This window comes from Emydura macquarii, unplaced genomic scaffold (genome assembly GCF_026122565.2).
Source record: "Emydura macquarii macquarii isolate MOO-44397 ecotype Brisbane River unplaced genomic scaffold, CSIRO-AGI_Emac_v2 contig_2636, whole genome shotgun sequence".
Lineage (NCBI taxonomy): Eukaryota > Metazoa > Chordata > Testudines > Chelidae > Emydura > Emydura macquarii.
The window spans coordinates 7,017,993-7,032,694 of record NW_027132773.1 but is presented as its reverse complement, the minus strand read 5'-3'; the positions used below and the strand labels follow the sequence as shown (position 1 = coordinate 7,032,694).

The following is a 14,702-nucleotide window of genomic DNA, read 5'->3' as shown; positions in this document are numbered from 1 at the left end:
CCTTTATAACAGGACTCTCCTCCTCTGGGGATCTGTACGCAGGTCCCAAGCTGAGACCTCCAGGGGAAGCACAAATCTGTCAGGCACATGTGGCAAAGAGTCTCTGAGAAATAACTTCTCTGAGAAACCCTACTGGGGAGGGACGACAGTAAACTCACCTCTTTGAGGGCAGAGAGCTCGCAACCCAATTTTTTGAACAATGTCTAAGCTCAATTTCACTCCCCTCTCTAAAGCAGGATTATAGGGGACAAACTTCTAAAGGGGATATGCATAAATAAAAATAGCTCCCAGTTCATCTTCTCACCTTCATGGAGTACAGCAGTGTAGTTTATCTTCAGCGCCCAAGGCACCAGCAGGACTGTTTAGGTTTAATTTGCTAATGTTTGTAAAATGTTTTGAGCTCTTTGTTGGAAGGTGTTATAGAAGTACAAAATATTTTACATTCTGAAATATTTTATATAGAGTTGTGTATACAAACTGAATAATTGATATTAACAATGCCCCTTTTAACTAGGAAACACATAGAAAAATATACTTCATTTTAGCCAGCAGGGGGCACTCAGAAGTTGAGAAATTTTTTATAAGTCATGTGTTCTTGCATTGTTATATGCATATATCTGCACATAATGAAATACAGAAAAAGAGAACACTTTCTTCTAATTAAAATAAAAATCAAGAGCATAGTTCATTTTGATTCTTTCTGTTTTTGTTTAATTTACAGGAAGCAATACATCTGGTGGTACAGCCTCAGCACAAACCAATCCAGGAATGCTAGGAATAAGTGGAGGTGTGACTGTATTACCTGCATTTGAATATCGGGGCACCTGGATACCTATACTCACTGTAACAATACAAGGCAGTGCTAAAGCTACCTAGTAAGTAGTAAAATCACTAAAGTCTCTCTAAAAATGAAATTTTGGGAATAAACATGTACACGTTGCCTTTGTAGTTATTCTTGCATTGATATATAGTGATTCATTGCATTGCTGACATCTAGTCCTACTGTGGATTCTCTTCTTCTTAACACCTATGCAGTGATCTGACTTTCTCTGTGTACTTAGGATTTGGATCCAAATATTCCTCATCATTTGTTCTTTGCCATGCCATTGTTGTGTTAATTCTGTACCTTTAGGTATTGCCACAATACAGTAAATAATAATTCCTTAATGTTAATAAGAGAAATAGTGGCCTTTTTTCTTTGCTGTTATAGCACCAAGCAATGTCAAGAGACAGACATTAGAGGCAGTGGGAAATAATTTTCCTGCATTATTGTAACTTTACTTTCAGTTGAAATAAAAATACTGGCTTATATTGATGAATTACTGGTTGAGTTGCCACTCTAAGCTATATTGTATCCATATACAAAAGATGAATTACAAATGGTTCTTGACAGACATGGGAGCGTAACTGCAGCATGGAGACAGGGACAAAGGTCCCCGTCCCCACAAGAGTGTGTGGATTTCCTTAATCTGGTTCTATAGTGCAAGCAGGGAAACAGAAGGAGATCATAGTTGACACATAGGCCAGGAACAATTTTTATAGAGTCTTTCATATATGGAAATAAATATGAACATAATTCAGAAAGAGTCAGTGTCAGTGAATGGATCAAAGGGTGAGGGAGCGGGACACAGTTGGAGCACAAGAAGATTATTATTTTAGCTGCAAGGTTCTAGAGAAACAGGAGAGAGGAGACTGGAGAAAAAGAGAGAAAGCAGGAGGCTGTAATCGTTGGCCAAAGCATAAACCAGGTTTCATAGTTAACCTATTTTTAGTTAAGATATGAAGTCCCTAAGGACAGCTGGTAAGTAGAAAGTATTTGCAGTCACTCTTAGTCTCCTTGTTCAAACAGACATTGTCTAACAAACCCAATGCTATTACACCTTCAATAATGGTTGAAATGTATTCTTCAAGAACATTCAAAATCTTCAGTGGTAGTTTGAGAAGAGAAACCCCTGCATTCACCATCTCCTTGAAAATATCCATTTCGTGTATGTTAGCAGTGTGGCACAATTTTGTGGGTTCTGCAGCTAAATCACAGTTTCAAAGAAATGATGCTAAGGTCAGGTCTACATGACAAACTTTCATCAGTTTTAACTATGTTGCTCAAGTGTGTGAAAAATCCACACTCCTGAGCAATGCAGTTATACCAGCTTAACCCCCATTGTAGACAGCACTATGTCGACAGGAGGGCTTCTCCTGTCGGCATAGCTGTCAGCTCTCTCAGGTGGATTAACTATACTGATGGGAGAAGTTCTATGGCTGTGCTCCATTTTAGGATTGCAGGGATAAAGTTCACCCACATGAGTCATCGTTTGGGTTAATGGAAGTCTCTAATGGCAGGATGGGCCACCCTCTCCCCACATATTTCTCTCCTTCAAGTGTATGAAGTCTGTCCTGGAGGCGGGAGGACTCAGCTACCATGCACCCTTGTCTGTGTGTGCTTCTGTAACCACCCCAGCAGGGTCATGATGGGGTGGTAGCAGGGAGGGCAGGGCCACACCCACGTAGCAGATATTCCTGCAGGAATGGAGTTGATGGCCGTTAAGAATTTAAGTTGACACCCCATTAAGATAATAGGATGGTTCAGGCTCTCAGTAGGTTCAGGCAAACATCAGTTACATTTGATTTGCATTTTCAAAGTAGTATTTTGCAGTTATGAGGTAGGAAGTATTTTTAGTGGCTAGTGTATAGAACAGGGACTCAGGGGACTTGAGTCCAAGTCCTGGCTCAGCCACAGACCTCCACTGTGATCTTTGGCAAGTCACTTAATTTACCCTCTGCTTTAGTTACCTATCTGTAAAAAGAGGATACATCTTCCTTACCTCACAGGTGTGTTGTGAGGATAAAATTAATTACTGACTGTGAGTCACTCAGATACTATAATCAGAGCTGTATACGTGTCTAAATAGATCAGGGCTCAAAACAGAATTATAAAAAATTGAAATTTTGTTTTCATCATATAACTCTAGGAGGTGGGGTTTTACGTATATGCCTGTGCCTTAATCTGGCATGCGTTCTGTCCAGGCCCTTAGCCTGATCCCACTCATTTTGTTTTCTCCTACACAAGACTGTATCTTTATTTACATTGTTCACTGCTCCAGGATCAGTCTCCTTCTCCTTTTTTCCAGGTACCTCTTTCTCTCCTCTTTCAAATCCTTCAAAAACTTACCTCTCTGCTCACCTTCCACCCTTAAAACCCACTCCAAAGCATTCTGATCCATCTCACACCTAATTTTATATTTTATTAATTAAAGCAAAACTAAAACTTTTACCCCAGATATTAAACCCATCACCAAAACATTACATTAGTTCTGAATTTTTGTAAATAATATAAGAGCAGTTCATCCTTTTCTCTTGTTTTTTTTCACTGTTTTCTCTTGTCCATTGTGTGTCTATTTTTCTGTGATTATCAGTCAAACTTAAATTCATAAACTCTTTGAAGCAGGGACTTTGTTCTCTTTCCAGTAAAGTTCCATGTGCCCCTCTTGTGCTGTATATTACAAGTGGAGTGATTTACATCAAGGTGATTAAATTATTTAAATCATTTGATTTTTTAAAAAATCATTGATTTAAATTGAAAGTTGATACTATTCCAACTAGATTAAAATTTGATAAATTATAAGTAACTAAATTATAATGAATTATAATGAACTAAATTAGAAATGCTGTGTTTTAAATGCCTCTAGTGGTAAGGTGTCTTATTTGAAAACTACTGACAAAAACAAAACACTGTGAAAATTAAGGCCCAGGTTCTACAAACACTTCAACAGGTATAATAACTTCACTTATATGAATAGTCCTTTTGACTTCAGTTGAATTGTTTATTGTGTTAAATTCAAACTGATGTGCATATAAGTATTTTTAGCATCGGGCTAAAACTGTATTTTTATTAAACTTTTCTCTTAGTTGCATCAAACCTTTGTTACTTCAAAACAAAATTGCTTTATTGTTAACATGAAAAGTTATTTAGACTTTCAATACATTAACAAAGTCATTCTGACCTTTTTTATACAACACAGATCAAAATTTCCAAAAACAGGAGCCTAGCTGTGATTTAGATGCATGAGTTTCCTTGAAGGCCTTGATGGCCTGGTCAGGGCATTTTAAATATGACATTTCTTAAACAAAAAATATACCTCTTTGTAAAATTTGAAAATCTGCTGACACACTAGGAAACTGATTAAACCAGTACAAAATATCAGTGTTAGCAATTTAAGTCTATAAAATGGAACTATAAATAAATAAAAATCATAATTTAAATTTTAAAAAATTGATTTTTAATTTTAAAAATTATATTTTATCAGCCCTGTTATATAAAGATACATCTGCTGTAGTACCAACATGTAATAGGATACATCTGAAGGTCCTTGTTCTTGCGTATTGAAGTTCAACTATTCATGTTTTAATCTGCAACACTGCCTACACTTTTCTGTGTAAAGCCACAGAAAAAGTTATTTTAAGCTGTACATTAGGTATGGAGTGTGGTGATGTTAAAAAATTTTGATCTTTCATTTAAGACTTCCATGAGGAAAAAATTGATAATTAACAATTATAGTGAAAATACTATTCTTTCATCCCGTTTGCTGTACTTTTTATCATAACCCTAAATGACTGATAAACTTACTGAGAAGTTCCCATCTAGTATTTGTTTATTATAAACAGCTGAATGATTAGCCAATTTATTTTTAAAAAGGCTTGTAAGGTGAGATTGTTTTTCTGCTTTAATAAGTTCTGATTTAAAGACATTTTTTCCTCTCACTGAATTACAGCCTTCTAAAGATTAATGTTTTTTCACCTGACAGACTGCTAATGAAGAAGCAAACATTTATAGTAGAAGAAGCGGTCATAACTTTATTAAACCAGCCTTTAGAAATGTAGGACTGAAAAAGACCTCGATAGGTCATCTGGTCAGTCCTCTGCACTGAGGCAGTATTATTAAGTATTATCTAGACTATCCCTGACTGGCGTTTTCTACCATGTTCTTGAAAACCTTAAATGATGGAGATTCCTTAACTTCGCTAGGTAATTTGTTTCAGTGCTTAACTACCCTTACAGTTAGGAAGTTTTTCTTAACGTCTAATCTAAATCTCCCTTGCTGCAATTTAAGCCCAATACGTCTTGTCCTGTCCTCAGTGGATAAGGTGAACAATTTATCACCCTCCTCTTTAGAACAACCTTTTACATACTTGAAGGCTGTTATCATGTCCCCCCTCAGTCTTCTCTTCTCCAGACTAAACAAACAAATTTTTTCAATCTTTCTTTACAGATTATGTTTTATAGACCTTTAATTATTTTTGTTGCTTTCCTCTGGACTTTCTTGAATTTGTCCACATCTTTCCTCAAGTGTTGGGCCCAGAACTGGACACAGTATTGCAGTTGAGGCCTTATCAGTGCTGAGGAGAATGGAAGAATTACTTCTTGTCTTGCTTACAACACTTATTCTAATACATCCCAGAATGATGTTTTCCTTGTTTTCCCAACAGTATTACATTGTTGACTCATTTAGTTTATGTCCACTATAACTCCCGGATCCTTTTCTACAGTACTCTTTTCTAGGCAATTATTTCCCTTTTGGTATTTGTGCAGTTGATTATTCCTTTCTAAGTGTAGTACTTTGCATTTGTCCTTACTGAATATTATCCTATTTATTTCAGACCATTTCTCCAGTTTATCAAAATCATTTTGAATTCTAATCCTGTCCTTCAAAACACTTCCAACTCTTCCCAGCTTGGTATCGTCCACAAACTCTATGCCATCATCCAAACCACTTATGAAGATATTGAGTAAAACTGGACTCAGTACCGATCCCTGTGGGACCCCGCTTGTGATGTGCCCTTCCAGCTTGAGTGTGAACCAGTTGTACACCCACTTATAGTAGGGTTGTCTAGACTGTATTGCCCTAGTTTGCTTATGAGAAGGTCATGTGAGACAGTATCAGAAGCCTTCCTAAAGTCAATATCACATTTACCACTTCCCTGCTATCCATAAGGCTTGTCACCCTGTCAGAGAAGAATATTAGGTTGTTTTAACATGGTTTATTCTCAACTCTCCCATGTTGACTGTTACTTATGACCTTGTTACTTATCACCTATGGAACAGGACAGATGGTAGGCATGTATTGCTAGAACTAATCAGCCTACTTTTCTGGATAGGCTGGTTTCTGATGTTGCCTCTGTGATTACTTAGCCAGTCAACTGTGTTCAAGCCATGGCCTTGCTGAATGTTTATGTGCCAAACTGGGCCAATGCCCAAGTAGACCCTCTTTCCTTTCCTGATTTTGAGATAATCAGACCAAGTTTCTGTTCTGTTTTTCACCTCTGAAGTTCCTTGTGTGATTTTTCTCATAGATGGAGAGCAAGCCACTGATTTACCTCACCCTGAGCAGTTGAAAGCAGGTGTGGGATGGGAATGGAAGGCAGAAATGTGTTCCCTCTGTGCTTCCCAAAAGCAGGTTATGGGGGATCCTTTGTATGCATACCCAAGGCCCCTGTCTTCAGGGAGGATGATAAATGAAATAGCTGGGGCATCTGGGTAAGAAGACTGGTAGTGGGTGGTGTGGGTTGGTGGTGTATCTGGGCAGCTGAATAAATTAGAACAGTTGAATGGAAAGCTGCCTGTGGTGTCAGGTGGTGATTGTTGAGGCAGTGGGTATTTTCTGGGGCAGCACTGTATCTCCTTGTGCAGGCTTTACTACAGCCACTATCATCTGCTCTCTTTTCCTACTGTGCTGGCCAGCTCTATGCTGTTTTTGAGTCAGTAGGGGAACAGCAAGAGGAGAGGAGAAACAATGAAGCTGTGACTGTAAAATAAATAGTGATGGTGTGGTCACATGATATCCAACAGTGAAGAATGTAAACATGAACTTTGTACAGTAAATCTAAAGGTTTGTTAGAGGATTTACATATATAAGAGGAACCAATCAATATCCTAATTTGGCCAGAGATTAATAACGTTTTAATGGATTGCAGGCACTAGATTGGAGTCTAATCCAGATCCCTTGTTTATCAGTCAGTTGCAACCCTCTGTTTTAAATTACTCCTATTCTATCTCTTCCTCTTCTGTGCCTGTAATGGCTAAAGTTGTCTGACACAAATGGTTGGGGGAGGGATGATAAATATTTGGTTACCCTCCAACATCTTGCCTACCTATGGTGGACCTCTGCAATAACTCTTCATAGGAACAGACCAGCAGTGACTTCTATATGACTTAATCTTTCCTTTCTGTATTTTAATGTTTACTTTGTGGTGTTTTTATGAATTATTACTTTGTTCTTTGTTTAATTTCCTTAAATCTGTAAGTGATACGTTTGTGGTACTATAATTGGTTTTGAGTTAATACAGTGAAATTTGCTTAAATATGTGACTAATTTCTAACACTATCTCAAAGATTTATTGACATAGATATATAATACTGTCAGCATGCTAGTACCCTTATATTTAGTCATGTTTTAATTAGTTTTGTGTGTATTTGGTTTATGAATCTTTTTCATATCCCTTTAATACCCATTTAGAACATTATCTCAGGACCTCTTGATAATTTAATAATGGGTAATGGGAGTATTGTCAATTTATTTGATCAGACTTTCATTCCTGTTCATTAATTCATTCAATGACTTCATCAATATTACTGTTTTCAATCTTTCAGCCTAGAAATGCTGGACAAAGTAGAGCCACCTACAATTCCTGAAGGTTATGCCATGTCTGTGGCATTCCACTGTTTACTGGATCTTGTCCGTGGTATCACTACCATGATTGAAGGAGAGTTAGGACAGGCTGAAACAGACGATCAGACCATGACTGAGGCAACTTCATCACCAACACAATCTTCGGACCAGCAAGACTTGCAGTCAGTATCTGACCAAACTGACAAGGATCTAGGTATACAAAAATGCAGATACTATATTAAGTAAAACACAAAAGAAATAAAATCTCATGATTAAATGTTTAAATTTTTAGATACATTCAGTTTATTTTATAAGTTTTAAAAGGAGTTGTATAGAAACATCCTAGCAGTTCCATAGTTAAGATTGCTTTCACATTTATACTTAAAGCAGGACTAAAATCCTCTCTTTCATGCTGTATTTTAATTTAGTTTCTAAGTTTTATATACTAACTTTTCCTGGGGCAAATGAATTTTCTTTAATTTTTAGTCACATTTTTAGTAACTGACAGAACAAGCTTTTTAAAAGCTTTTTGAAATTTCCTTTGAAAACACTATATATGAATGATCCCAATCTCTAGAAACTCTTGACTACTTATGTGCATGTGTTCACGCAGTCTGTTTCACTCTTATAACATCTCAGACATAAACCACTTTTTCATTTTATCTGTGCAAGAAAAAGGCAACAGAACAAGTTCTACTAGTTAGTTCTGTTCTCCATTACTCCTTGAGTCCTGAACCCTGCAGAACATAGAGAAGATTAGGGAGGTGTCCCAGTCAGTAGGGGTACTGGGATGGCAGGGGGTGCATGGCTAGAGAAGGAGGTCATCGGCAGCAGGGGGGATGATGGGGAGGTCCTGGAGAAACAAAAGTTAAATGGGGCTATGAGTAGGGAGGGGAGAAGGGAGTCTAATTAAAAGCATAGAGAAAGAGGCAGAAACAGCAGTGTTGCTGTGAGCCGATCAGTGCAGGGGGTGGTGTCGAGCCCACTTTCTGGGCACAAAAAGACTGGGCTCCTGATGGTATTGCTGCCTAGTCTGCCAGGAAGCTGAGGTAGTCGTGCTGCAGGGACCTAAATGCCTCTCTGCTGAGGCATCAACACTCAGTACTGCTTCCCCAGCTATGGGAGATTGGGCATATCATCAAGGTGGGCCAGGGCATTAGCAAATCCAGAGCTCTCCATGGTGTTGCTGCATGGCTCCACAAGAATACCTGACATGATGCACCTTCATGACATGTCAAACGTGGGAGGAGAATGGGGAAAAACCAACATGGATAATGTTCAAGTTTATCAGATCAGGTCTGTGTCTGGGGAAAGTTAAAATCTCCCAGGAGCCTGGAAATCCTTGAACGGAGGAGGCATATTTACCCTCTTATTCAAACACCTCAAAATATATCTTTCCTCCCCACATCTCTGTACACTTTACCAGTGCATGCATCTCTATAGAGAATATATCTTAATCTAGTTCTAGTTGTAGTTAAAGTTGTGTGCTGAATGTGATTTAGTGCAGTCAGTGTGCACGCTGCAGTTGAAAATGCAAGGGAATTTGTTAAAGAGGTGAGGAGTCAGAATACATAAAGGCAAGTCAATGAATGACGACTTAACTGGCAGTTTCTTTAATTTTTAATGATTGCATGATTGTATTTGCTCTTCAACAGCCTTCTCTCAAATGTGACTACTTTTTTGTTTAGAGGAATATAAAAGTAATTTTGGCTTATACATTATTAACCTAAAAAAGATACAACAGCTAGCATTTGTGCATTTGTTCCAACAGTTATTTAATAAACTTCCAGTACCCATTAGTGCTATAAAATCTTTTTCTTTTAAGTTAGTAGAGCTGTTTGGGAAGAAATGGTGAATGCCTGCTGGTGTGGTCTTCTTGCTGCACTGTCGTTGCTTCTTGATGCCAGGTACTCACTCTATATTAATTTTTGCTGATCTTTCATAAGTTATGCTCACAGTTCTGTCCAAAACTGACTTTTTTGAAACCTGTCTAATTGACAACTGTGGGGATGAAGCTGTTCACAGGAAATGAGGAAGGAATGATGAGGAAGGTGGTGATTATGAGTTAACGAAGGACAGACTAGGGGCCGCATAGGAATAATCTCTCTGATGATCCCCAAAAATACAACATAAGCTCTAGTTCTATCTGGAATGAGAAATCTTTTTATTAGAGAAATTAATTTTTTTACAACTTTTTATTAAGGCAAAGTTATAATAAAACTTTAACATTCTACATTGTGCATTATTAATTACTTGTTCAGGATCAGGTTAATATTCAAAGAAACTGGTTGAAGATTATGGCCTGGTGGCTGGGGAGCCCTTCTATCGCTAAAAAGGGTGACCAAATTTCTAAATACCTTTCCTCTTTTTGGTGCTTCTCTTGTGTTCATACTTAGTGTGAATGCTTTTCCGTTACAAGGACAGTCCATATTTTACTAGACTACAATTCCATCGGAGTAGGGGGTCACTCCTTTAGCTGCTAACCATAAAAAAAAATGGATTTGTCATTCAGTTTAAAATGTAGATCCTTTACTGGAGCACTAAGTGAGCAAGTGAGGGGATCTCTAGGAAACTGTCTTTTGTCATAAGATGAAACTATTTAATAATTTCCTTCCCAAACTCAAATTTCTGGACACAACCATCACATGTGCAAGTATGTTCCCCTATCCCTCCAACAATTCTAACAGAGCGCCTCCTTAATAGCAAAAATAAGATGGATTTTAACTGTAGTTAAATGCCATCTATAAAGTAATTTATTTTTAAAATTTTTTGAGCTACACATATTGAAGATGAATATTCCCTTCACATATAGAGACCCTCTCATCCTGACCAATTTCTTTGTACCAGTGTGTTTTCCAACTTTTTGTCTGGGTTGTTTTCTTATTAATTAATATATTTCTCAGTCAAAATTGTATACATCTTAAAATTAAAACCTTTTACTCCAGCTATAACTGGTTTCAAAAAACAGTTCAGTAAGTTCATGGAGGATAGGTCCATCAGTTGCCATTAGCCAAGATGGTCAGGGATGCAACCCCATGGTCTGGTGTCCTAAGACTCTAAGTGCCAGAAACTGGGAATAGACAACAAGGGATGGATCATTCAATAATTACCCTGTTCTGTTCTTTCCCTCTGTAGCATCTGGCATTGGCCACTGTCCAAAGACAGGATGCTGGGCTAGATGGACCATTGGTCTGGCCCAGTATGGCCATTCTTATGTTCTTAGCTTGCTTCCGGGTCAACTTCATAAAAAGTGGTTAGAAGTCTAGAGAGAACCTCCTTTTATCCAGATTTCACACTAAAATATTTGACTTTTAAATATTGAAAGTGTGGAATCTTTATATTATTTACATTACTACACACCTCTTGTTATGACTTCAAATCAGAATCTATTGAAATTAGATTTTTGAAGATTTACGTTTTAATTACTTATTTAATCATTTTACAGTAGCAGTAGGAATTTTTAGTACAGTGAAATTATACCACTTAAAGGATAAAAGCTATAATTGCTTCCATTGAGGGATTTATTTACTAGTAGCTATAGTTCTGTAATCTTTTTAATTAGATATTTTTCTTCTGAAAACCCTCTTGACTACTAAACATTCTTCTGATAGTAGAATGCTAATTTAAAAAAAAGATTATCCTGCACATCCACTCTGCATTCCTTATACTAAATCATTCAGAATAGAAGAGCTATGTAATAAGAACTAGAGTTCCAAAATGTTTTATTAATTGGTTAGATTTGCTCTTTGACGTTTTCAGTGTTGACAATATTCTATATGAATTCTTGCTTCTAATCAGCTATTTATTTCTGTATCATGACTATGTGACTAGTCTCTATTAAATGCTTTGTACTTTTTTCAGCACCGATGAAGCAGCCACAGAAAATATTTTAAAAGCAGAACTGACCATGGCTGCACTTTGTGGAAAACTGGGTCTTGTAACTTCAAGAGATGCCTTTATCACTGCCATTTGCAAAGGCTCCTTGCCTCCTCATTATGCTCTCACTGTACTAAACAGCACAACTGCGGCTCTCTCCAGCAAATGTAAGGGTATAATTTAGCTTTAATTGTATACTCACATTTTTAAATCTAATCTTATTTTACACATGCAGATTAACCAATGTTTAATGTTGAAAATAACCCTGAGCCACAATGACAAACTTGGAGTACTTTTCTTTTCCATGGCATGATTGTAAACATATGTAAGTTTATTATCTACCAGCATAAAGTATTTCGCAGTGTTGTATGTAAAACTGAAAAGCTGATTCTCAAAGTGATACTTATGATTACAGCCCCACTCACCTCTGCGCAGGTGCTGGAGCCTGCCCTCATGCAACACTTTACATGATTGGAGATTTATTCTATTATAACTTTTTTTGGGGAAAAAAAGTGATGTGCAACTGTTATTTCAGGTATTGATGCATTCTAGATATAATGGCTCTTGTGCCTCCATCCAGGGTGTCCTGAGAATATTTTTTTTTAAATTTACATTTTAAAAAATTGTTAAAAGATCTTAATTATTCTGTACAGAAAAGTCGTGACTCGACAGTCACATTTTCAAGAAAATTATAAGCATTTTTTTTTACACGCATTTTTACAGAGCATAAAAATCTGTCCAAAATAACCTCTGTTCTAATACTCTGATTTTTTTGTAATTCCATGGATTGCATCATATTTACTACATCTGTGAGTAGAAAGGACCCTCACCTATCTGCATGGAAGTTCGTTTTAGCTGACATGGCAGCACTTTTCTCCACTCTCCCCTGCTATCCTTCGATCCCACAAGGGAATGCCACAAGATTGCATGAGCAAGGGATAGGAGGAGATACGGGTTGTAGAGGGACATGTATGGTCCCTCCACCTACAGTGTAAAAACTACTTGTAAATTGGTTAAAGGCTAAAGCTATTTTAAGTTTTCCTGGAGATCCCTGCACTTTGCACTATAGAGTTTCCCCTTATGAAAAGGTTTCTAGACACGTTTATAGGATTTACACATTTACAGTCCTAAATATAGCTCACACCTGTTGGGCAACTGGTGGGGGAAGAAGCCTTCAGCACCAATGTGGAAATACAGGGTGTTTGTGCTGAGGGCACTGTACCTGTGGTAAATCCTGTGAGTTGTATGGCTTCTAGGGCAGAAACCACTGATGTTTCTTGGGGAACAAATGCAGAAATACACTTCTGTTTGGAATGACCTGGGGAAAACGTGGCTTGGGGAACCTCTGAGTTTTCCTCTCCCCTTTCCTTCTTGTGTTTTTCCATGGGAGACGATGATCTGGTCAATGGCATATGGGACCATTAATTGCCTTGCCATATTATGACTATCGTATATTTATAGGATAAGGAGAGCAGCATTGTCTATCATGCAGATTTGCAGCATTGCAATTTGTAATGGGTCCACTGAATCATTGTAATTTATAATGGTGCATTGCATCCGTATTAGCTCTGGTGTTTTTAGTGCATCGCTACACAGTTTCCAGATGCAGCATTGTTGGTACATGTCCCATAGTTCTTGGCAGAGGTCTCAAAGAAGGAGCTTGTGAGGGTAACAATCTACAGTTAGAAGCCACCAATTTTTATAACATGAACAGTAAATTAGAATTGTGCAATAGAGGAAATATGTATTGTGTAAAATTAAATGGAATTATTATTGCATTAAAATATTCTTTACTGAGGCCTAATGTTAAATATTCTTTAAAGAATACTGAATATGTTGCATTTTGTATATTGCATGAATTAAATTTAGGAAGCTGCAGTAGCTCAGAACAAAGTGGTGAGGAGTGCAATAGTCTTTAGACAGGTTGGTTGCAGAAAGGGACTATATCTTTATAGCTGTAATAGGACAGACCTGCCTGGGGTGCCCTCCTGTGGCAGGCTGCAGTGCAACAGGAGCACCTGTCTCAGTTTCCCCAGTCCAGCTATAAAAAAGAGCTCATTCTCTTTCACTGTCTGGTCCAGAGTCCCACCTCTGGGTGTAACTTATTCAAACACATGTACAGAAGTCCATAGAGCCCTCATAGTAAAACCATTCTTCAGAATCCCACAATAAAACATATCAAGGTACAGCAATTTTCCATTTTCTTCTCCAAGGACATCACTTGCAGGTCACCCACCCGTGAATCCACCAGCACTTGATTCCCAGTTCCTTTTTTTCCCTTTTTCCCAGGCCCCACTCTCCCGACTGTCCACCTAAAAGTGACCAGTCTTACAATTGATTCTTCTACCCAAAACGCAGTCCGATGACTCAACCCTTTCCAGCCTCCTGGTACTGGCTGTCTGGGTCAGCAGGTTAGCTCCTCTGCTAACTTCCTAGCCTATTCCAAGGGAGGGCCTGCAAAACTTTCTACAGAGTCTCTATCTCTCTCAGGCAGCTCTCACCTGTCCTTGTCTGTCTTCCTCTTATATGGCCCATACTAGCCAGCTGATCAATTACAGGTGCACTGGCCCTGCTTCCTCCTAAAGGGGTCAGTGACACTAGCACTGTACTTGGATGGCCTAGTGCGGCTGCAGCACTTTCACTTTGAGTACACAAGCTACAGTGTAAAGTGCAAAGTGACTCAGCGCATAGTAACCACAATGAGTCTTACACAGAGAAAATGCAGTTTTGACAGTTTAGGCAATGCTTGTGCACCATTATAAACATTTTGAGTGTGGGTATGAGGTATAATGCAAGCTTGGCAAATGACTCATTATGGTGTTTACAATACCAAAATCCTCCAGTGCAGGTAAAAATAAACAGGCACATGTGGTTTGTCATTCTATAAAATACACTAATACTCACATAAACAGATATTTAAAAGGGGACTATCAATTTGAAGTCCCAGTAGTTTTTTAAAAAAAAGTTAAATTAATTTCTGGTTCTAACCTACAAAATCCGTCTTTGACTTTAGTGGTTTTATAACCTTGCTTATTTTTAAAATGTTTCTCCTTTTTTGTGAGTAAAAGCCACGCATATGAGGGAATGTGACTAACTGAGAACTATACAGAAGAAATAGAGCAATTGAGTATGCACAAAGTAAATATAGTGGAAAAAATAGAGC

The 14,702-nt window shown here is 37.8% G+C and overlaps 1 protein-coding gene across 3 annotated transcripts in view; it reads left to right on the top strand.

Annotated features, from left to right (window-relative positions):
- The window catches only part of MON2 (MON2 homolog, regulator of endosome-to-Golgi trafficking), a 155,248-nt gene that overhangs the window by 63,424 nt on the left and 77,122 nt on the right, over positions 1-14,702 (top strand). For all 3 annotated transcript variants that reach the window (XM_067564122.1, XM_067564121.1, XM_067564123.1), the window contains 4 exons: positions 722-875; positions 7,645-7,877; positions 9,489-9,570; positions 11,525-11,706. In XM_067564122.1, coding sequence (XP_067420223.1) covers positions 722-875; positions 7,645-7,877; positions 9,489-9,570; positions 11,525-11,706 — 651 coding nt within the window. The remainder of the gene's footprint in view (positions 1-721; positions 876-7,644; positions 7,878-9,488; positions 9,571-11,524; positions 11,707-14,702) is intronic.